Genomic DNA, 24,752 nt, shown 5'->3' with positions numbered 1-24,752 from the left:
ACCCATTGCTTCTCTCTCCAACCAGCGGGGCTGATCTGCATCATCCCCGCAGTAGAGCGCGTACCTGCGGGAGCCTCCGAGCCGATATCAGCGCCACCGCATTGACCCAAACTCTCCGTAGTGCTCGGTTCATTCCGAGGCGCACTGTGCGTCTCTCGTGTTAAGATGCAGTTAAACGTTATTGGCTGAAAGTACACAGTCACCGTCATCACTAAACAGCCCGTGACATTAGTTATTTTCTAGATGTCACCACTCCCCCGCCCCCTTTTTGACTCAAGCATGCACTGTCTTCGTTCTGATTGTTTGGTGGGGGGTCCTAAGAAAGTGGGCTGTTCAGTGGTTCATATTTGGCTTCACTTTGGCGGAGGTCTCTCTTTCTCGACGTCCTCTGGAGCCGGCCGGACGCTGAAGTTCCCCTACCTGCGCAGAACACGTCGCATGCACACTCGTGGTCGTCGACGTCGCAGTGCACTGAAGTCTACGCACTGCGCCAAGTTCACTGGAAACGGTCAACGGACAGAGAGAAACCTCACCAAAGATTGATTTCATCAGCTGAAATGCCTTTAAGGGGAATCCGGTAGGCTGACGCTTTCTTCAATCCATCATGTGCCTTGCCGTCTACTTTTGGTTATTTTCATTTGTGTCACGTAGTAGCCTATCTACTAACAAGTTCAAAGCTACTTTTGGCTATTAAAAAGTAATGATCCGAGTATTAATGAATAAATGTATTAACGAATTGCCTTGTCTTGGCTACTAAGGTCATGCATATTTTTTAAGAGCTATATTAGCCTTAGTTAACGGGCTCCAGAATGCATCCTACCTGTGATAGCCTACTTCACTGCTCTTTTCCCCCTGCCACATCAATCTGTCAATCAGCCTGACCCGAAAGCAAATTGGCTGGCGGTTGTTTTTTGTGGGATCCAATGCACTGCAAACGCAAGATATCTTCAAGCGAACTAATTACGGATTTAGGTGAAGAAAATGTACTTATATAGACTACATATACATTGGGAATATGATAATAAAAAAACTCCTAATTCACTTAACATGGTAGCCTAGTTCATTCAGCAATATGGTACCAATACAATAACCATAAAATATTCCATTATACTTTGCAATGACTATATGTATCTAATCGTGTTGAATTGTATTATGAATGTGCCTTTCTGCCCTCTCTTTAAACAAGAGAGTTGAGCCACAGGCAAGTTTAAGAGCATTCCCCTGGCCCATGGTTTGACCTCAAGACCCATTGCAAGGTCATCACTAAAGGACAGAGTGGAGAAGAAGAATATATGACATATCTTATGTAATGGGGAAGGCAGTGGCAAAGTCTAAGAAAGGGATGCAGTGATTCATTCAGATATGTTTTTGAAAAAATGTCTTTGATTTCTGAGTTTTGCCACGTAGGTGATGTGAAAGCAGTAAATGGTTTACATGGTAGGACATATATCATAATTAGCTTTGCATCAATGGTCCGAATTATAAAAAATGTGATGATGCATGCAACATAAGGAAATGGAGTGGTTCTAATTAAGGATGCACCAATGAGCATTTGGTCAGGCATACTACAGATTTGAAAGTGATGAGTCGTGACTTTTCTCAACAGGACATGAGCCAGAACTCATTCAAGGAGTGTCCGATGATTATATTAAATATATCATACCCATTTTGCTTCGGCATTGGCTACCGTTAATAAAATAATGTCAATGGCTTCCTATCACAATGTAAGAGACGACAGGAAAGAAAAGTATTAATTGGAGGTCAGCAGATTCAAAATTTGAGATGGGCTAGGGTTAGGAGAGAATGGAACTCTTCCTCAGGAGAACAGGTGGCCCAGTGGCTGTCCTGGGAAATGGAATAGAAATGTGCAGACAGTAGCACAGGGAGCTCTAGCCCCACAGTCCGCTGAGCCAGGTTCAGCTGTGAATTATTGTCCCACATAAGCCTGACCTGGCTAAACCGGGATCAGGAGTAATTTCCCTGGTCACTGCTACCTGAGGTAATTAGCTAAATCGACCTTGAAGCATACAATCGCCGCGCCCACCCACAAAGTTGTGGGACCACGCACAACTTAGCATTTAAATGTTTGTTTACCAAACACGAACCAATGGTTTTTGTTGTTTCTGTTTTAGTTTGGAACATTAGGCTTCATATTTAGAAGTTGTAACATATTATCCCCTAGGATTTTTCCGAATAGGTCTAGGTTTTCATTCCTTGTTTGTATAGCTGACCAGTATGACACCAAACTCCCTTAACTACCATGATTTCTGGTGGTTTTTCGTATATTTGGGTATATTCCGCACTGATAGCAGAGTTTTCTCGCTTGTCTTTACTCTTTTTGCTAATTAATAGCAGCGCAAAGCCATGGTGAAAATGAGTCCATGATAATAACGATGATTTGATAGAGGAAGATGGCAAAAAGCCATTGCCAAGCCTTGATCTGCCGTCAACTGCTGTTGGATCAACACACACTGTGGTTTTCAGCCCTGCTTTCATGACAATTATACCATTTGAAACATTTCTACTGACATTATCTTAATGTGACCTTTACTATACCCTACCAGGGCTTCTCTTTGGCCCTTTTCTTAGTGGTTTTCAACTTCTCTTTTCATCCTTGAAAAGAGAGAAGGATAAACGCAGAAGAGAAAATTTAAAAAAAAGCAAGCGTGCCTGTGCCATGTCCTTTAATTTTCCCTAAGGGATTTTGTGTATGCAAGTCTCTCCGGAGTGAATGGCCAGCGTGCAGCTGTCCTACTTGCCCACTGCCTGTCTTTGTGAGCAGCTATCCAGTCAAGAATACTAATAGTCATGCCCAAAACGTGGAGTGACCCAGCTGGCTTGGAAACAGATTCACATTTATTCAACCCCCGAACAACGGCATTTAAGATAACCATCAAGTGTGTGCTGCATTTGTGCTCGCTCCCCCCGCTCCCTCAATTTATTATCAGCCATGCATTTGTGATACAGTTGGAGTTCTGTTCAATGATTCTGTGTTTATTATACAACTCTTTTTAGGTAATCTCATTTTATTCACACTGAGATTTGTGTCAATGACAGCTCTCTCACTCAGTCACACACACCCACACTCACACCCACAAATGCACGCACGCACACACCCACGCACACAAACACAAACACACACACACACACACACACACCATGCACTCATACCCGCATCATGTACACATGCACACACAGACACACAAACGTTTACAGCACCTCCTCTGTGCTGTATTCCCCAAGGCTTCTTTCACTATGAAGAGTGTGCGTTAGATTCATGATTTAGACTTCTGGTTGTCTGCTTTTGTTACGAGCAGCAGTCAAAGACCTAGCTGTCTGAAAAAAAGAAATAAACCCTTAACCAAGATCTCTACCTAATAGCTGAAACAAATCCAACAGGAAAAGCGGTAGTGGAACATAGCTCTGACTTGGTTAACCCATTTCATGGAAATAAAAGTCGCCTAAGTATAACCTCCTGTGTCGCTAACCTCCGGTGTCGCTAACCTCCGGTGTCGCTAACCTCCGGTGTCGCCCTCCATGCGTTCCAGTGGCGAGGGCGTGTAGGAGGAAATGGCCCGGTCGCAGTGGCACATCACAGCTGGACCAGCAGGCCCCCTTCCCCACAAACACACCCCCACACTGAACGATCACAGCTTCATTACAAGCACATCACGATCCCTTCCCACTGTGTGCGATCACTGCACTTTTTAAAACTCACTGAGCAGCATATTCTTCCGAGAGCGCTAGACGGTTGGTAGCCCGTGAGTCGCTCCTGCGATGCGGGCACCGCCGCTGGGTGCGGTGGTCTGAGGTCAGTGTCTGGGCGGTCTCCCGTGCCAGGGGGGGGGGGAGGGCTGGTGATGGGTGACGGGGCGCTGGCAGGAGGCCTGCGGGGAAGACCAGACTTGTCATTAGCTCGCAGCGGTGATGAACAGTCTGTGGTGAGACGGCTGTGTGTGTGTGTGTGTGTGTGTGTGTGTGTGTGTGTGTGTGTGTGTGTGTGTGTGTGTGCGCGCTCCAAGCCTTCCCCTCCTTGAAAGCCAGCGGGAGCGTTGCCTGTTTTCCACGTCTATATTTTCTCTTTCTTTTTTGTACGCTGGCTTTCTTCATCGTTTTCAGGAGTCTTGTGTGTAATGGTTAAATTACAGGCGGTTTTGTGTTCTATGTTAAGCCAGGGTTTACGTTGTGCGCCAATGTATAGCAAAGCTACTGGATTTCAATCATTGATTTAGTTATATTCATATACATTTGCGATTTCTTCTTTTCAGTAAAAGCCTGTGATGTTTTTTATTCTATTTTAGCCAATATTTGTCCAAATATTATCCAGACCTTTTTTTTTTATAATCTAGCCTACTAACCTATGGCTGTTAATTGAAAGACATTACATATATATTAACACCCCTTACCACAATTTACAATGGGATTACTTGCTTTAGAGGGAAATAGTTGTAAAACAGTGGATATTCAGTGGCTGCAGTGCTTATACACAACCAAATGGAAAAAACAGAAGCAAGCCAAACCAGGACACTAAACAGTTCATCATTACTCATCAAGGGAATCGGCTATTTTTACAGTCCAGCCACTGTTGCATATTCCTACGGATGAATTGAATGGTTGATTCTATACCACCTGTTGCTAATCGACCAGATCAAAGAGGAGAGGACTGATGGGAACTGTTGAATCAGCATGGCAACAGTCACTACAAAGGGTTGTGTGGGCTACACAGTGACCATCGCACAGGAAAAACTTTTCGGTAAAAACCAACAGTGTTTGGACGACTGCCCCACAGGACATGACAGAAAGCCTGTCTACCGCTTATGATCTAACCGTTCCCATTTAAGGAAATAAAATGTAACGTTGAGCCACGTTTAACCATGTGTGATGAATAAAACCCACAATAGGCCGAGGGTGTATTTAGTCGTCTGTTACTTTATTCAGGTTTCTATTTTTTTTCCTTCTTCTAGAAATCTCGGGAGATTTCCGCCCCTGTTTAAAGCTTTAATCCTTTTTCCTCCATAGATTTGCCCAGCTTCTACCAATCTTCTGCGCACTCTGCCAGCTCACCAAAGCCTTCCCAGCCACCCATTATGCCCAAGGTAGTTATATCCCTGCTTTTATTATTTCTTAAGGTTATCATCTCTTGCGTGTAGGGAATAACATCCTTCATTCTATTGGACGTGTCGTAAAAAAACACAATATTGACTGCGCTGGCCTCTGAGAAAGAGAGAGAGAAAGATCAATATCTATATCTGCTACATGGTTAAATTTATTGCCCCACCGCAGTGAATCACGTCTCCTCCCCCCTTCTCCTCCCCCCTTCTCCTCCTCCCTTCTCCTCCTCCCTTCTCCTCCTCCCTTCTTCTCCCCCATTCTCCTCCCTTCTCCTCCTCCCTTCTTCTCCTCCCTTCTCCCTTCTCCTCCCTTCTCCTCCCCCACTCTCCTCCTCCCTTCTCCTCCACCCTTCTCCTCCTCCCTTCTCCTCCTCCCTTCTCCTCCTCCCTCCCTCTCCCCTTCTCCTCCTCCCTTCTCCTCCTCCCTTCTTCTCCTCCCTTCTCCTCCCTTCTCCTCCTCCCTTCTTCTCCTCCCTTCTCCTCCCTTCGCCTCCCCCACTCTCCTCCTCCCTTCTCCTCCCCCACTCTCCTCCTCTCTTCTCCTCCTCCCTTCTCCTCCTCCCTTCTCCTCCTCCCTTCTCCTCCTCCCTCCCTCTCCCAGACCACGGCCCCCAGCTCCAGGTAGACATCCCCCCCCCGGCGGTCTTCTCCGTCCCACTGGGCAGCTCCATCGCCATCCCCTGCTTCATATCCACCACGACCTCCGACCCTTCCCCGTCCCCCGCCCTGCCCCCCCGGGTCAAGTGGACCCTGGTGGCGGGCGGCGTGGAGACGGAGATCCTGGTGGCGCGGGGCGAGAGGGTGAAGGTCAACGAGGCGTACCGGGACCGGGCGGCGCTGCTCAACTACACGGCGTCCCCTCTGGACGACCTGACGCTGTGGCTGGGCGAGCTGCGCGCCAGCGACAGCGGCCACTACCGCTGCGAGGTCCAGCGCGGCCTGGAGGACGCCAGCGACTTCGTGGAGCTCAAGGTCAAAGGTGACTCAAGGGCGATCCCCCCCCCCCCCCCTGTTGTGTTACTGCGTTGGTCTTCTAGAGGGTATTTGGACTGCGTCTTAAAGAGGACATTTGCTTGAATATGACTCCATTTTAAATGGTTCTACTGACCACAAACCACAGGCTCGTTCTTTCGAACACGGGTGCGTTTATATGGACGTGAAATCATTTCAGTTGTTTCTATCGGACACGTTTCTTAAAGTATCTATCCATTATTTCTTCCATACATACTCGTTTTTTTTTTAACGATTCATAGAATATCACTTTAACTAACTTCCTCCACTGCGGACCCAGTACTTGCGGCTCTAAGTGTAGGGGTGCACATGTGTGTGCATGTGTGCGTGGGTTCATGTTTATGTTGGCTTTCCATCTCCGTCCAGGCGTTGTGTTCCACTACAGAGAGGCATCTGGCCGCTACGCCTTCTCCTTCCAGCAGGCGCAGAGGGCATGTGAGGACATCGGAGCCCACATGGCAACTCCAGACCAGCTGCTGGCTGCTTATTATGATGGCTACGAGCAGTGTGACGCCGGCTGGCTGGCCGACCAGTCCGTCAGGTAACACTAACAAACAGCCTCTGAGTTAGTGTCCGCCACCCCAGCCCAAACATTACTGTTATGTTACTTTCCTGGTGGTCATTGATTTTTTGATGTATTCTTTGTTATTGTTCTTTTTCCAGGTATCCCATCCAGGTGCCTCGGGAAGGTTGCTTTGGGGACATGGACGGAAAACCGGGAGTAAGGAACTATGGGACTATGGATCCAAAGGACCTCTATGATGTGTACTGTTATGTGGAGCAGATTGATGGTAAGGGATGGTTCTTCACTACCATTTCAGGATAGGACAGACAGGCGTCTATTTAATGTACTTTCCTGTCATGACAATGAACCGGTGTCCCATGTCATGCCATAGCAGATAGTATCATATAGTAGAGAGATTTGGTTTCTTTGGTTTCTTTATATTAATGGGGCTGTGAATCTTTCAGCTTTTGCTTGGTGAGATGTCTTCTATGATCTTAAACATACAGATTTATATGAATCCATATAGCCAAACAATTACCCATGTCATATACTGGTGAAATAATAAAAAAAAAAATGAAAAAAAATGATATATACATAAACACATAAAATGTGTCTGTGTGTGTGTATGTGTGTGTGTGTGTTTCCTTGCGTGCGTGCGTGTGTGCGTGTGTGTGTGTTTAGGGGAGGTGTTCCACGACCCTCTCCCCCAGGCCCTGTCCTACGAGGGGGCGCGGGCCTACTGCCAGCGGGCCGGGGCGGCGCTGGCCTCCACCGCCCAGCTGTACGCGGCCTGGAGCGACGGGCTGGACCGCTGCAGCCCCGGCTGGCTGGCCGACGGCAGCGTGCGCTACCCCATCCTCACCCCCAGGGAGCGCTGCGGGGGACCCCAGGCCGGGGTGAAGACCCTGTATCGCTTCACCAACCAGACAGGCTTCCCAGAGCGCTCCGCCCTCCACGACGTCTACTGCTTCCGAGGTCAGCCTTTCCCCCCGTGTCTAAGTACTGCTGGGTACGGCGCCAGGTTAAAGGGCGGGGCAATTATTACGATTTCGATCTCCAAACTATTTATTTTTTTATATTTCTTAAGCGTTTTGTAGAAGAACAGCTGGATACATATTTCTGTTTGGACATTTTGTGTATTTTTTGAGGGAACATTTCTCAGTTACAAAGTGTTTTTTTGGAGAGAAAGGCTGAATAATGAAACGAAATAAATCGTTTGAATAATCGTGATTTCAATATCGACCAAAATAACCGCGATTATGATTTGTTTCCATAATCGAGCAGCCCCACCGGGTTATATGAATCAAGCTGGTTCTGTCACATTTGTTCTAGTATCAGCCAACAGACCCTTTTCACAGAGCAGTCGCCCTAGGAAACACAGGTCACATGGTACTTGGTCAATGTGGGTTTTCTTCTCTAGTTTAGTCTGCCATCCGTGCGGACCCCGTACATTAAAGCAGCAGACCCATCATTACTGTCATGAGCGTCACCTGTTTACATTCCCCACTCTAACCCTACCCTTCTGCAGCTCTCGGCGACGCGCAGACCGACTCTCCACCCGACTACGCGGCCACGGAGCCCGAGGACATGGGCCAGGACGTGGTGGTCCTCCTGCGGCCCGTGGAGGAGCTGCAGCTCAAGCAGCAGTACGACCACAAGGAGCGAGAGGCTCAGAGCGCGCTGGAGTCCCTCCCCATCTCCCCGGTGCCGACCGTCCAGGGGCGATCCCTGGCGCCGGGCGACGCCGAGACCACGCGCCTCCTCAACACCACCTCCCTGACGGAGCTCCTCCCGCCCTTTGACAAGACAGGGAACGATTCTACGACCACCAGCACCGCCGCCGCCGCCTCGACACCGGTGCCTGCTACCGGCGCCACCGCAGACGATACTGACCGTCCCCTTTGGTCCAGCACACTGTGGCCTGACGGCGATAATGTGACGGATACCAGCCACAACGCCAGCACCGGCCTTGACCAAGCGGAGCTGGAGGAAACCGTCCAATCGCTGGAGTACCCCGAGCCGTCGTACGAGCCTCACAGGCATTACCAGCCGATGCCAGATGTCAATCTGGAAGAGCATCAGTCTCAGCTGTCAGATGGCTCCAAGCATTTCCAGCCGATGCCCGAGACCAACTTGGACGTTGAGGAACGCTCGGAAGGTAAAGAAAGCAGTCCAGACGTCGACCAGAGCGAAGAGGCGGTAGCCTCCGTTGTCCCGTCCACGACCCTTGTGCTTGATTTGAACCTGGAAGAGACCGAACGAACGACCGAAAGGCAGCAAGCGTCCTCATCGAGCCGGCCCACAGGAGAGGTAGCAGGACGCGTGCTCCTGACCTCCACCGGGTCTCCGACCAGGGAGTCCACCTCCCTGTGGTTCCCCGACGAAGGGTCGGCCGAAGATTCTCAAGGTACGATAAGAACGCTGTTTAATCAAATACGTGGTGAGGGAAGGTTTGGCAAGGTTTTACAGAATAGTATAAAAATATGGTTAATACATTGATAAAGCCGTGTTGTGATCTAAAAGTCTCCTCTTGTGCAATTCCAACTGTGTTGTGGCTTTTCTCCAGAAAACGTCTCTGATGGACAAAACACCAGTTCAATGGCATCAACCATCGTGCCAGTAGCCTTCACCTCACCCATCTCTTCGACTCACCTCGCCCCGTCCTCCGCCACAGTGGTGGTCACTCCAACTGACCTCCCATCTGAAGGCCCAGGAGCAACCCTCTTGTCTCCTCCGGAGGTCTCTGAGGCCGGGCTCCCTCAGGTGGTTTACTCCGCGGTCGTCAACCCCTGGGAGATCTCAACCAGTCAGGAAGGCAGCGGGAGCTCAGAATACGACGATCTGATGGGGGCCACCTCCGCCTCCAACACCATCAATGCGACCACCACCACCACCACCACCACCGCCAGCACCAATGCAACCACCACCAATGCGACCACCACCAATGCGACCACCACCACAACCACCACCTCCACCAATATAGTCATCACAGCCACCGCCCCCACCACCACCACAACACAGGAGGCGCATCCCACCGGAGCGGTGTCGTCTGTGGGCAGCACCGTCCACGAAACAGCCGTGAGTTCCACTGAGACTCCGGAGAGGAAGGTCAACGGCGCCCGACAGACCGCCGGCCCCACTGCAGCGGTGCCCCGCGGGGAGGCCGGGGCCGACCCGACGTCGGCCTTCACGGGGGCCCCCACAGCGGGACCCCGGGCCGCACTCCGGGAGCTCGGGTCCACCTCCACACCGAGCGACACCTCCCCGGAGGACGAACAGCTGGCCGGCTTCCCCATCAACACCCAGAGCCCCAGCGGGACTCTCCCCCAGGCCACCTCCACGGCGCAGGAGTCCCCGCCGGACCCCGAACACAGCAGGGAGGCGCCCTCTCTCTTCTCCGTGGTGACCCGAAAGGTCCCCGGGGACGGCGAGCAGTTCAGCATGTGGTCGAACACGCGGAGCCCCGTGGCGTCGACGCCGGCCAAGGTTTCCCGCAAGACCCCCGGGCCGTCGCCGCCATCGCCGCCGATGACCACCTTTCTGCCCCCGGTGAACCAAGGGCGGGTTGACGAGCAGTTCATGCTCACGCAGCCGCCCACATTGCTCATCTTGCCCAATGAGAGGGCTGCTGTGGGCAGCGCAGGGAACCCCTCAGGTAACGTTGAAGCCACTCTTATCAGTCTAACTACCCTGCTCTCTTGTTATTCGATGCAATGATTCCCATCCAAAAAAATCATGCCCGGTCCAACCCCCCTTTGCTTTGCTCCCTGTCTAAACTCTCTGATTGACTTGCTCCTCTTCGTCTTCCTCAAACCCTCCTCCTCCTTCTCCTCCAGCGTTGGCCTCCCTTTTTTCGTGCTTTTTTTCTTCGGCGTCCTTCGATGCATTCACCCCCCTGACTCGCTACACGCTCCTTCCTATTTACTTTGAAATACTCTGCACCTCTTCTCCGTTTGACACCCACAACCCCACACTACTCCTCCTCTCCCCCCCAACCACCAAGACCTGCACAAGTTACACAAGCCATGTCTATTTGTGCTTGATGTCTTCTTCTTTTTTCTTACTCAAAGATTGACTTCTATGAAGTTCTTACCAGGAACCCCCCCCCCCCGAGTCAAATGGTACTGGTGATGCCATTCACATTTCAAAGTATCTCGCCTGTGTCAACTGAATTTAACTGAATCTCTGCCAGGTCCGGCTGAATGTTTGCGTACCTGAGATTACAACCTTTGAATGAATCCCCCCCCCCTTCCCAAAAAAAGCCAATATTTTTTCTGAAGCAATCTGTATATTGCCAGCCTGACACAACCAGAATATTACGCAAATGCGTATCAGCAAAATGCGTATTAGTCCGGAACCTCTCAGTTCATTTTAGATTTCCAAGGGGCGTTCAACAGACCAAAATGCCCCTGGATGCATTGGATAGATCTACAACTAATCAGAGCAACAAAACGCTGGACAAATCAACGGCAGCCATCTTGTTTCTCTATGAAACTGCCTAAACACCGCTCCCATAGGGCGTACCTCTGTACAGTCATGTATGAAACCCACACCCCGGGATTGGCCTAACCCGGGCCAGGTCTACTGTAAATCTGTCTGAACGGGTGGGGGGCCAGAGCAAACAAAACATGAGCTTGCAGATTTGTCTGGTTCCCAGGCTAGCATATAGCTGCAGAAAGGACTCAAAACTTGAATGTCACTGTGTTGATCAATGCAATTGCACAATGTTTTTAGATAATACTGTGAATGGGTATACAATATCAATTGTTAGTTTAGATAATAAACGTAGGCTTTGGCTCTGTAGTGACCATTATGTTTCTTACTTAGTGAAATGCTACTGTCGCTTAACAAAACAGTATCAGAAATACAATCAAATTGTCTTTAAAAAATGACTTTGAATGATATTACGTTAATTAATGAAAAAAACAACTGTGAGCACCAGGATGTCTGCAGATCTTCTGCCTTGTGATTACTGTAGACCTAGATATTTTCTTTCGAACTCCAACAAGTAAAATACCCCAGAGACGGGTTGCAAAAAAAACTGAAGGGGTGGCACTGTGGCAGCTTTCTATTTTATCTAGAATATACAAAAAAAGATGATATGATATAGCTTCAGAACATGACTGTGAACATGACTTTGACTACTTGTATTTGTTGGATGGCACATGCAATCATTTTAGATAATGCTGATATTCTAATGCACAAATCCTGATGGTTATTCATTATTAATTAGAAAGCACACAATATCTTGTTTGTTGCACAAAAAAAGGCCAGTTGTTCTGAATTAAACTTTCAAGAAATGATTAAATTAATGACTGTGTTGGCGTTAGGTCTGTAGTCTTTGTATAGGGTTATACACTGAATCTCATCACGCTGGTTTGCTTTCTCCACTATAAAGCATAAAACAGGCAGTTAATACATTTTTAATAAATTATTTAGGAGCACTTTAAAGCTTTAAGACAAAGCACTACAGTTTAAAAGTGATCCTAGTTTATCCTGAAGTCATGGGGTGCCAGGCAGTGTTTGATGTTATAATGGTAACAGCAGGAAGAGGTGGAACAATGCACCCTTTCATTGTTGCAGGAAAGCTTTCCACCAACACCAAGCCCAGAGAACAAACCTAATGTTCCACTTTGTTCCACTCGTGTATCCTTATTCGCATGTCGCAAACACGTTTAGATGATATCAAATTAAATGAAGATTTTAAATGTAGGCCTGTATTTCAAAAAGAAAGTTTAGTAATTTTTTGTGTGAATAGACTCATTACCTTCTATAGCAGCCAGCAGCTTCCCATTAGCTTGAGTCATTGCATCCGGAACGGGAACGCCGTTGACTGGCACTCCGAACAATGCCCTTAATCCGCCTCATCAGCGGTGTTTGCGGAATAGGAATTATCGCTCAATGCGCATTGTGACTGCTCTGCCTCGATCCCCTCTTCCTCCTCTGAGTGGAGGCTAATGCTGCTGCTGCTGCTGATGATGATGATGATGATGATGATGATGATGATGATGATGACGATGATGATGATGATGATGATGATGATGATGATGATGATGATGAATTTCAATCAGAAGATTTGGATTTTTTTCCGGAGCAACACTTTCAATTGAGTGGAAAAGGAATGTCTCTATTATTTAGACGATAGTTAAAATGAGACACAATCAAAGCCTAAAGATGGTGATAAAAGAGGTTATGGCAGATTAAAGGTTGGATGAGATCGACAATTTTAAACATTATCCTGTCACCTTAAACTCTTTAGCCAATCGTAGTTTACATGACAAACAATTGTTTTGTTGTAACTTAATGTTAGGATTTGACTATGTTTGACACTATTTGTATAGTGTAGACCAGGGGTCACCAACACAGTGCCCGCTGGCCCCTGGGCGCCCTCAGGGACCGTGTGAGGGGCCCGCAGGCCTGTTCTAAACATAGCACAACTCATTCTCGAACAACTCTTGTCCACCTTTTTTAAATCATTGTCAATAATTATTGTGAGAAATCATTAACATGATCAGTGTCTTCACATAGATGAGTATCATTCATCATTAATAATTATATATAACTAAATGCAAACTGAGCAAATTTGTTATTTCAGAAGAGTGTATCAAACTGGGTTCCCTTCGTATGACTCAGTACCCATGAAGTAGCTCTCAGGTTCAAAAAGGTTGGTGACCCCTGGTGTAGACTGTACAAAATATCGAAAATGTATGAATGACTAAAAAAAGTTATGGAGTTATAGAGACATAAGATAGGGCATATTTCCCTATACCCCACTGACATTCTCTCAAAACAATACGATGAACCAATTGGCTTGGGAGTTGTGAAAATGTGCTCTTGAGTCATTTCCTCAATTCAGTTATTTGGACAGTTCTTTAAAAAACAACAACATTGTGCATGTTTTAGATGCATGTCTGCCGGAGCCCTGTCTCAACGGGGGGACGTGTGTGGATCACAGCGGCCGCGTGCAGTGCCTCTGTCTGCCCAGCTACGGAGGGGACTTCTGCCAAACCGGTAAGCTATGTTCAAAATATGAAAACACCATTAGAGATGTTAAAGGCGCTGTAAGGCCGTCCGATTCGAGTCGTTAGGAGAGAGAGCACAAAAGACCGTTTATAAGCTAAAAACAGCCCAAAATATCTCCCCTCTATCCCTGCCTCCCTGCGGTTCTCAGTCATTAAGATACGTTGCACTTTATTGACCTAAGGCCATTTCTTACAAGTTACACCCCTGAAAAATGCTCTTAAACCATACCTACAGCACCAACTCTCACTGCTACTTACAGTATATATTCCCAATGCAATACAGTGCTTACTGTGGAATATATACACTGATGTCTAATTATTCCAGAAAATCAATATGATTTGACTGCTTTGTTTTAGTGGTCAAATCAACCTCCTATAGGAGGATGTAGATGCTTTGTGTGATTAACGATGACATTAATTATCGTTTATTAATATATCTGGGGCTTGCACCGTTAAAGCTCCAAATTTAAATAAACAAATATGAAATGCATGATATAATATGTAATGTAATGTAATACACATGTTTTAATCCATACATATTAAATCAACATCATGTCTAAAGGGGGGCCTGTCTCACCCTCTGCCTACCCGGTCTCTCCCTAACCTCTGACCTCCCAGACGTGCACCGGTGTGAGCCGGGCTGGGATAAGTTCCAGGGCTTCTGCTACCGCCACTACGGCCAGCGTCTGAGCTGGGAGGTGGCCGAGCTGCACTGCCGCATGGCCGGGGCCCACCTGGTGTCCATCATGAGCCCCGAGGAGCAGACCTTCCTCAACAGTAGGTGGCACAGGGCCGCCGCTGATGAGTCATGTGTTGCCGCCCATGTGATGATTGTTGTCGGTTAGGTTGGCTCTCCTCTTTAGTCCGAGATGCACTGCTGTGAGTGCGGTCGCTTCTGGCTGTTGGCGATTCTTTATATTAGAATAATGTGGAGGAGGGATGTGGCGCGGGAGGATTTAAAGACAATAAAAACAAAGCAAACCCAAAAGTAAGAAAGTCACCCCCTTGTCATCTCCCCAGGTAAATACGAAGAGTACCAATGGACCGGGTTGAATGACAAGACCATCGAAGGAGACTTCCGCTGGTCTGATGGAAACCCCCTGGTGAGTCGAGAGAGCAGCAGTGCAACGTTCGATTAAAAAGTGGTGGTTGACTTAATACTGAACACATTAAGACAACCACCTCAATGTATTTAAATACTTCTTAGTTAATATACATAAACAAAGAAGTGACAGATCTGTTTTTTTAAAATAACCCTTTTTCAAATAGAAAGCCAACACAATGAGTGGTCAAGTGAAAGCATACATTTTCATGGTTCTTTTGTAAAGATCTAACAGTATGAAAAATAAAAGCGCTTTGATTTTATGTTCCCTCTGTTCAGCTCTTTACGTAGGAAATAAAAGAATTGGGCTTTCATGTTCCCTCTGTAAATCTCTATGAGTAGGAAAATAAAATTGCTTGTTTCATTTTCCCCCTGTACTGCTCTATAAGTAGGAAAATTAAAGCGCTATGTTTTCATGTTCCCTCTGTAAATCTCTATGAGTAGGAAAATAAAATTGCTTGTTTCATGTTCCCTCTGTACATCTCGGAGTAGGAAAATAAAAGCGCTTTGTCCTCATGTTCCCTCTGTACAGCTCTATGACAACTGGCACAGAGGGCAGCCAGACAGCTACTTCCTGTCCGGGGAAGACTGTGTGGTGATGATGTGGCACAATGGTGGACGATGGAGCGACGTGCCGTGTAACTATCACCTGGCATACACCTGCAAGAAAGGCACCAGTGAGTGACCTTTTCTCCCTTAAGGAACCTTATGACTTAAGTTGCTCACATTGTTCACATTAAACTGAAGGTCATTGTAATGTCATGTATGTCAGGCGTTTTATCGCAGCAGAGTCATCGTAAGGGGTAACACAGACAGGTATATGTCATAACGTTAATTACAGACACTGGCACGCCTACACACAGATTAATTTATTGAGCTACACCTGTTCTGAATCCACTACTCCGCCTAGTCCATGTAATAGTTATTTCTGTGCTTACTCAGATATTTCATCCAATATCCTAGAGTGCCAGATCAGAACGGATCGCATCTTTTGCTTTGGGACCTTTGGGATCTTTGGGATCTTTGGGATCTTTGGGATCTTTCCTAAGTGCTCTCGCCCTTCCCCCCGACAGCACTGTGCGGCCCACCGCCTAAAGTGAAGAACGCCTCCATTTATGGAAGAGTGGTGCAGAGGTACCAGACGGGGGCGTCCGTGCGCTACCACTGCGCCGAAGGCTTCCGGCAGAGGAGATACCCCCTGGTCAGCTGCCTGTCAGGGGGCGTGTGGGAGGAGCCTCGGATCCAATGTGTCCCAGGTAAGCCTTAGGCCACGCCTCCAACTGGACCAGGAAGAAGAATAAACAACCCAGAAGACAAGTCCTTCAAAGGTGCCATATTATATCACCAGGTGTGCGATGATGGATAGATCAGTCTACCAGCCAAGCCAGGGGACTGTAGCAAATGTTGCTCATCTATCCGTCATACATCTAGGTGGACATGCCAACTTGCGTCAGAGGAGGCAGATTTTCAATACGACTTGTAACACCTAATCACACTCACCTCTAGTGGGATAATATTTCACCTTTAATGTTAGACAAAAACCAAGTCCAAGACAGTTGGAGATAACTCTACACAAACAATCACATTGAAAATTCGAAAAAATGTGCCTTATTAAATCAGTTCGTTTTTGGCAGCTTATTAATAATGCTGTTGTGAGGTGTATAGTTGTACAGTTGTTATTGATACTATCATAATACTATTATATTGATTTTGAGGAATATCCATGATTATACAAAGTGAAATCTGCAGTTCAGTGAATGAGACCTTGGAGACAGAGAAGGGCGGGCTCTAGCAGCTCATTATTCAATCGGAACCGTCTGCGGTTATTGTGTAATGGTAATCCTGTTCATAGTTTGCAACCATTCATAGTTATTATTTAGTAACATACGTTTTATCTGGTTTTAAACTGTAATCACCTTTCTTGTTGTAGTCGGTGGGAGGATGCTGGAGGCAGCGGGTCACATCTATTCATCCACCGGAGTGATGTTCGCGGCTGTCCAAGACGATGTTGACGATGAAGCCACAACGACAGAGGCGTCGCCACAGTATTGGGACATCAAGTTTTAAACCGACAACCGCTTTAGAGCCCATCTTTTTGATTGTGCATTGACATATGCTATAATGACGCTTCCAAACAAAACATAAGCAGTAGGCAGTTAGACCACCGTTTTGTAATGCTGAGACATGTTGTTCTTAACTGAAAAAAAAAAAAGGAGCTGGGTTTTTTATACTTTCTACTGATTTCTACTTTGTGAAATTGGATACACCCATCCAAGGAAACCCTGCTGTGTCCAAAGCAATAAGATGATGTTGCACCTAGTGCCCTTCGCCACTAGATGGTACTATTGCGCCATAGAACCCTTGTACGTCTACTGAATAATTTGGTTGATCGTGTTGAATTAGAAATATTTTCAAACCGATGAATTTAAAGGTGGATTTAGAGTAGGCTATTATTCAAAACAGAAAACAAAATGTACAACCTGTAGACCTATTATGTTTTTATATTCAGCCGATGGTTCTTAGCTAGACACGCATAAGAAACACAACAAATCAAAACCGTCAATACTTTTCCTATCATTTGTTGTGGGGAACCATTGCCGACACAGCTTTGTCCATCAACTTTATGTTATAATAAAGTTCTGTAGGACAGCGCGGTGATTAAAATACATTTCTTAAACCATAACAGTTTCATTTCCTTTTTCTTATTCGAGAATCACATCATTAGTGGTAGGACCAGGTCCATATATATCTGCATATAGCATGTACAATGTGGATAGGAGTCTAAATTGTGTGCGTGGCCTATCACATACCAAGAGATGACAGGTGTCACGTTAAAATTGTACCGGGGGCGAAAATTGTACCGGCCTACGTCATCGTTTGTTTACATCCTGACAACCTGCCCGGCAACAGACGACGCGATGCAGAAAACATGTTTCCAAACGACGAAATAACATAATACAGATAGCGGATCGCTATCTGTATTATGATAGATAGCGATAACACTTGTTTTTACTTTATATTTGTATTGTATTTAATTGTTTAATCGAAACAATAAAAAAATTTGCCCGCGAAACGGGCGATCGCGTCAAATGACAAATATTTTGCCCGCAAAACGGCCGATCGCGTCAAATGACGTAGGAGGGTTCTTGAAACATAATACAGATAACGGATCGCTAGATAACACTTGTTTTTACTTTATATTTGTATTTTATTGAATTGTTTAATTGAATTTAGCTAGTAAACTGAGTGTTTTAAGCAGGTTTCATAGTCTAGAATGTTCAAGAACCTACCTACACGATTTGACGCGTCATTTGACGCGATCGCCCGTTTTGCGGGCACATTTTTTTATTGTTTCGATTAAACAATTAAATACAATACAAATATAAAGTAAAAACAAGTGTTATCGCTATCTATCATAATACAGATAGCGATCCGCTATCTGTATTATGTTATTTCGTCGTTTGGAAACATGTTTTCTGCATCGCGTCGTCTGTTGCCGAGCAGGTTGTCAGGTTGTCAGGATGTAAACAAACGATGACGTAGGCCGGTACAATCTTCGCCCCCGGTACAATTTTAACGTGACACCGGCCATCTTGTTCATTCGATTGGTCTGCCAACTAGTGCCTCACCTGCATAGAATTGTATTGACAACCCTTTGCCAACAATCTTTAGTACATTTGGTAGACCTACACATCTTCTTCAGGTGAGCATGTATTGGTATCTTAAATATTATTACCCATAACCCAAGCGTTATTTGAGTTAAACCTAAACATTTTTTTGTTCTTTCATTAGCCAATCACAAACCATTTCAGTTACACAAAAATATTTTGTATTTGACTATCATTGACTGTATTGTAGCATATTTATTTCTTGCTAAACTTTTCTTGAATAATCCCATCATCTTCATTCATGCTCATCGAGGTCAGAAATAAGCTAACTTTCATATGGCGCCTGGTCCATCTTCCTCCTTCCAATGCTGCTTGCATCGATAATTCGTTTGTCATTTTAAACCAAACATGGTTTGCAGGCACTATAACTTCTCCTAGCCAGCCTAAGACTATCCAAAACGGGCAGGGCCCATAATGTACAGTTTAATAAATTCCTTTCCCCCTCTGTCCTTGATGTGTTGTTGCATAATCTAGTGTGTAGGTAGTACTGAAGATATGCTGAAATACATACAAGATTATATCGCTCGGGATTCTAAAACGCCGCCAGGTGGCATCAAAGAGCCGTTAACAAAAAGTGTTAATGACGCACTGTGCACATCAACTTTATTCATAATTAAACACCAAATACAATTTAACTTTTATTTATATTATTATTTAATAGTTCAAGTAATAGTTATAGTGTATTTAGTAGTATAGTGAATTATTTATTCAAAGAATAATTATAAAAGAAAAAAAAAAAACACAATTTGAAAGGAGGTCATGATTTAAAATGAGAGACAGAGACGCTTTACAAAAACGGGGACATTTCTACTGTATTTGCAATTATACACAAGCCTCCACCATGCATTCAGAATAGATCATGGCCCATGTTTGGAACACAGCCATGTGACCCAGGGCTCCAGCACAGCGGCTGTCAGCGATAGGCCCCGACGTCTACAGCGCATTAACGGATTAGCCGCTAACAGTTTTGGGCATCCCAGGTGGCTCCCACTGAGACACAGTCTTATGTACCCAACCTCACGCCCCAAACCCCCTGTTTTAATCTCCTTCTACTTTCATCCTGTCAACAAAGACCGACCCTATCGCTCCTAATCAGCCCAGGCGATGTGAATCGACAAAGACCGCTTGTTTTGTCCCTTCCTTCCGGGGGCGAGGGGGCGAGGTGGTTCCTTGTGGGCATGTGTGTGGGACGGACGGCGTGTTTCTCAGGCCCCTCAATAGACGGACGCGGCAGTGGTGGCTGCGGCGGCTGGGTGTGTATGCAGAGGGCCGGTGCCCTCAGCCGTCCGACACGGGGCCTGAGGCACGGCTCCGGATGGGGCCGCATTGTGGCCTGTGACCTTAAGGTCGCGGGGGTTGGCCCGGGGATGAACGGCGTGTTTAAGGACTCCTTATGGACTTCCTCCCCCTACCAGAGGAAGTGTGGCTGGCTAATTGAGGCCCGGCCCCGGGGGTGAGGGGGGGGTTAGCACACCCCCTGGTGTGAGGTCCTTGACACCCCATAATGATCACCCCTGGTTCCTAGGGAGACCTGGGTGTCTTCTGGCCGGTGAAAGGAAGAACTGGGTGTGGGGCTTTGCAGCAGGCCAGCCATGGTGTCCCACTAACGAGGACACATTGCTCTTCAGTCGCGCTGGGAGCTGGTGGCTTAACGCCGTTATTCTTAGTTTGAGAACTTTGGCTTCTACGACGCAACTGAGGTTGTCTCGCTCGGGATCTATACTAAATGATTGAATCATCAAGAAGGCCCTCGTTCAATGGATCCATGTAGGGAGTAGAGTTAAGAGGAGGTGTGTTCGTGTTGGTGGAAGGGGAGGGGGGGGAGGCGGGTGGGCGGGTGGGGGGGGGGATTTGGCGGCAGGGGTTCTTGAATAAATATAAATAACGAGTCCACAATAGGGCTGGACTTGACGGCATGCATCTTGCATCCCCCCCCCCCCCCCCCCCCCCCCCGAGCTCCTTGTGAAAAGCCGAGACAGCGACGACATCAGAAGTAGCATAGAAAAAAGTTAGGGCCCCGCTGAAGAAAAGAGACAGAGGCCCCATTGGGTCTGGGAACGGCCCCAGTGCGCGGTCCCCAGCAGGCTCTCTGCCGGCTGCATGCGGGGCCCGCCCGCAGCCAGCCCTGCATCCTAATGGACGGGCCGACCACGTGCACGCTGCGCGCTTTTGTTCTGGCCAGTGAGGGCCCTCGGGGCGAAGGCTTCCCTCTGCGCACTACTTCAATGCTGCACAAGCACACACAACCAGGGGGCAAAGTACACGCGATTCATCTTGTTCAACAACACACAACACAACATACACAGTTGTGTTGTGATGTATGAATGAAGTATTTGCTGATCCATGGATGTATGTTCGTCGTGGGCGTGTTGGGAGGCGTTACGGACGACTTACGGATGTGAAATGTGTTGAGTGTAATCAGGTTTATGTGTATTTTATCTATAAATATATAGGTTTCTATATCTACTGTATATCTGTATATATAAATATAAGATATTATATATGTAAGCTATTATGTATAAGTCTTCAAAGTCTTGTGCTTCAAGAGATGCCAAATTAAAAGACACATTATAAATGTAATTTGAAAGGAGTGACTTATGGTGCTTTACATTAATCCAAACATTAACACCAAACTATCGAAGCGTTAGGACTCCATTGATCTGGAAGGTCACTGTGTCCTCGTCTTGATCACCAGAATCTTCATCATCATAGTCCTCATCCCCATGTTCTTCCTCCCCATAGTCTTCGTCAGCATAATTTGTCATCACCACAACAGTCTTCGTCCCCATAGTCTTCCTCCCATCACCGTAGTCTTCCTCTGCCTCAGTGGCCCTATCAGGGTGTAATTAACGCCCGTGATCTAATGGCCGGGGGAGGGGGGCTGACTGCGGAGCGATGGTGGGAAAACAGCAAGATGAAAGACTTTGTGGACGGACAAACAGACGGATGGGTGGAGAGGGGTGGGGGGAGACGGGGAGGATGGGGGGGGGGGGTGATGTGGGAAAGGCTGACTCTGTAGAGGAAATGATGAAGAAGTGCTGCATAAGCAGACACTGGTCACATTTATTTTTCTTTATTATCTCGGCCCCTGTATTATTCTATCTTCTTAGGGGGGTTATATTTGTGTTGCCATCATCATTTAAATAATATATTTTAATAATAATTGAATAATGTATTTCATATTCGACTCAATTTAGTTAACATGAATAACCATCGATTTTGTGATAGGAAAGATAACTTAATTCATGTAACATGTGGCATATAACATATCATAACATTATCTTCCTTTTCTATGTAAATTCAAATTCATATATGTAAACATATATTTTTTTCATTTATAGTAGGCCTAGAGCCTCATCAAACATTTTAAGTAGGCCTACTAACTTTTACATTTTCTAATTTTCTTCACATTATCGTAGAATTATCGTAGAATTATTAAAGAGTACTTTCCTCAATAAGTTAAAAACATTAAAATCGGATTATAACGTCACGTGAAGACGTCAACCTTCTTTTGCTAATTGCTTAGCGTGTGATTGGAACATGTCCTGGTTTCAAGAGACCGCATTGCAATATCTAAAGCGACCAGTAGGGGTCACTTGTACATCAATAAGACGGCTACATGGAAATCATTTATCTATGCATCCCATGCGACGGCGGCTACAATAGAACCTTGTTGTGTGTCCATGGAATTCATGCATGCGTCTGGGAGTTTGTCTGGCTCTCACGACTCTGGGGCTACACTCACCATTGATTGGACCCTATCTCAGAAAAACACACACACACGCACGCACACACATGCACAAATACGAAGGCACCTTGCAAAGAAACACACACACACACACACAAACACACACACACACACACACACACACACACACACACACACACACACACACACACACACACACACACACACACACACACACACACACACACACACACACACACACACACACACACCAGTTAACAATATCTAGTAAAATAAAATACATATTCAATGTTGACGGTGCCTTAACGATTTTCCTAATTAAACATTTTTTGTCTTATACAATTGGCCAGTTCTGTAATGAAACCTTTTTCAATTGTTTAAGTTGATGGCATTCTGTTCTTGAACGAGAGCGCTACCGAGTCAACATCTTGAGAGGGCCTGATGACTTATATTTGATACTTTATTATACTTTAGTATCTACTGAATGAAACAGTTCCAGAGCATATCCTGCACAATACACATTCACACATCCTATACCATACATTCACACATACTGTACAAAACATTCTCACATCCTGTACCATATGTTCACACATCCTTTACCATGGGTTCACACATCCGATACCATACGTTCTCAGATCCTGTGCAATACGTTCACACATCCTATACACTACGTTCTCACCTCCTGTAGGCCTTCACCCCGGGCAGCCAGGAGGGACTACAGCAGTGGTAGGGCGCATCGGACGGGCAGGTGCAATGGCTGTTGTGAAGGACAGCATACTATTTTGGTGAGCTGGTCTACTGTACATTTTAACCAGCGTGTAATCCGAATGAAACTAACGGTACACCAACTCAGTACAGCCATACATGTCAACCCATTTCCACAACCTGTCCAGTATATTAAGCAGCCGAGACCGCCCCCCCCCCCCCCCCCCCCCCAGAGCAACGTTGCGCTGTGCAGACGGCCTGCGCTGCCGCCGGCCGCATTAGCATGTGAAAGCCTCTAGTTCCTGTGAACCTATTTGCCCTTTGACCTTACCACTGTGTGTCTTACAGACAGCAAATAGCAGTGGCTGAGCTGTGAGGTCCCCCCCCTCTTGGTTCTCACCCCACCCCTTGCGCCCAGCCCCCCCCACCCCCCGCCCACCCCCCCGCCTCAGCGAGCCATAGAGGGATGTAGACACCAGAGAAAGAGTCGGACATGTCTAGCCTGATGCCCTCCGCCTCCCTCATGGCTCAGACTTGATGGTCCCCACCCGGCAGCGGGCGGGGGGGCCTTCAGCCCCTGCTCTCCCCACTCACAGGCCATCTCTGTGGGCTGGGGTTTGACTGTGAGAATGGATGGTGGCATAAGCAGAGTGGTCCCTCCCAGGTCTACTGTGAAACATGTGGACCCATGAGGGGAGATACCATCTCAAACTATTATCTTACTTATCTTATCTGATCTTATTCCTGATATTTATATGAGGATATTGATGTTTTAGTTTTAATCTGTACTTCGGCGAATCCATAGGAGGCAAAGTGCAAACGATAGGTTGAAATGTCATTGATACGTTGTATGTTATTTGATAAACACAAAATAATGCAATGGTTAGACTTGATGTATCAACCTCTGCAAATTAAGTCTAATTAACCTGTATAGATTCCATTTTCTTTGCCACTGTTATGAAGCCGGAGACAAACAAAGGCAGCTGTGCTTATTTTTTTGTGTATTAATAATAATAATAATAGTAATAATTAAATATCTATTCAAAGTGTAAAAGCATTATTTATTTTGATTGGCAGGAACCCCAGCCAGACAGAGCTCTTCTTTTATATATTATTTGGTCAAAGTTCTGCAATCGTCTCGGTTTATATTGCATGTAGATATGTTAAGTCGGCCTTGACTTTCCTCTCACACACAACACATCTATGTTGACCGTGCCTAATCAGGGCAGAGTTTACCAGGTTCATGTATTAATTCAGTGCTCATGAATTCACCCACACATGCAAACACAGACACACCACCTCTGCACATTCCTAAACACACTCCTACTTGGTAGACATAGACTCAGACACAACTACGCTCTCTCTGAAACACATGCACACAAAAACACAATCACACACACACACACACACACACACACACACACACACACGCACACACACACACACACACACACACACACACACACACACACACACACACACACACTGTGACGCAGACAGTTTGAAGTGTCTCATCTCGCCGTCCATTCTCTGGCTGTCTACTCCGTGTGACCCCGTCTTTTTATAGGTCTAATTAAGGAGTCAGACCCTCCAACATGCCTCGGCACACTCACGGCTGATACCTCCTGCTGGTCTTCATGTGTGTCTGGGCGGGCACAGAAGGGCTCTCAAAACGCCATCATTCAGATATTGTTTTCCCATCTACCTCGGTGGCCCTCTGGTCGGACGCCCTGAGAACGTCCCACAAAGATTTACGTCCTCTTCAATAACTAGACGTTTTGTTCCGGTTTTGGGTTTTGTGGGGGATTAGCCATGGGCGGCTATGGGAATTGATTTTTCATTTGTGGACAAAAGGTTAAAACCGACACTGGCTCAATGATATTGTGACATTTATTTATACATTTTATTGACGTTCT

General features: G+C 46.4%; 1 protein-coding gene and 1 long non-coding RNA gene across 2 annotated transcripts in view; both read left to right on the top strand.

Annotated features, from left to right (window-relative positions):
* The first annotated feature begins 333 nt into the window (after positions 1–333).
* On the top strand, positions 334–17,483 carry LOC130376251 (brevican core protein-like). Its single transcript, XM_056583473.1, has 14 exons — positions 334–577; positions 5,020–5,096; positions 5,713–6,090; positions 6,489–6,663; positions 6,786–6,913; positions 7,309–7,602; positions 8,156–9,034; positions 9,194–10,282; positions 13,531–13,638; positions 14,268–14,426; positions 14,670–14,752; positions 15,284–15,428; positions 15,825–16,007; positions 16,682–17,483. Exons 1-14 carry the CDS (start codon positions 558–560, stop codon positions 16,816–16,818), a joined length of 3,855 nt encoding a protein of 1,284 aa, XP_056439448.1. The 5' UTR covers positions 334–557; the 3' UTR covers positions 16,819–17,483.
* An 880-nt stretch (positions 17,484–18,363) lies between these two features.
* The window catches only part of LOC130376133 (uncharacterized), a 6,974-nt gene continuing 585 nt past the window's right edge, over positions 18,364–24,752 (top strand). Inside the window, exons 1-3 of the long non-coding RNA XR_008893965.1 lie at positions 18,364–18,454; positions 22,820–22,916; positions 24,404–24,752. The exon at positions 24,404–24,752 is cut by the window's right edge and continues 585 nt beyond it. This is a non-coding gene — a long non-coding RNA (uncharacterized LOC130376133). The remainder of the gene's footprint in view (positions 18,455–22,819; positions 22,917–24,403) is intronic.

Source organism: Gadus chalcogrammus, chromosome 22 (assembly GCF_026213295.1).
Source record: "Gadus chalcogrammus isolate NIFS_2021 chromosome 22, NIFS_Gcha_1.0, whole genome shotgun sequence".
In the NCBI taxonomy this organism is placed as follows: Eukaryota; Metazoa; Chordata; class Actinopteri; order Gadiformes; family Gadidae; genus Gadus; species Gadus chalcogrammus.
This window is presented reverse-complemented; position numbering and strand designations above follow the sequence as displayed.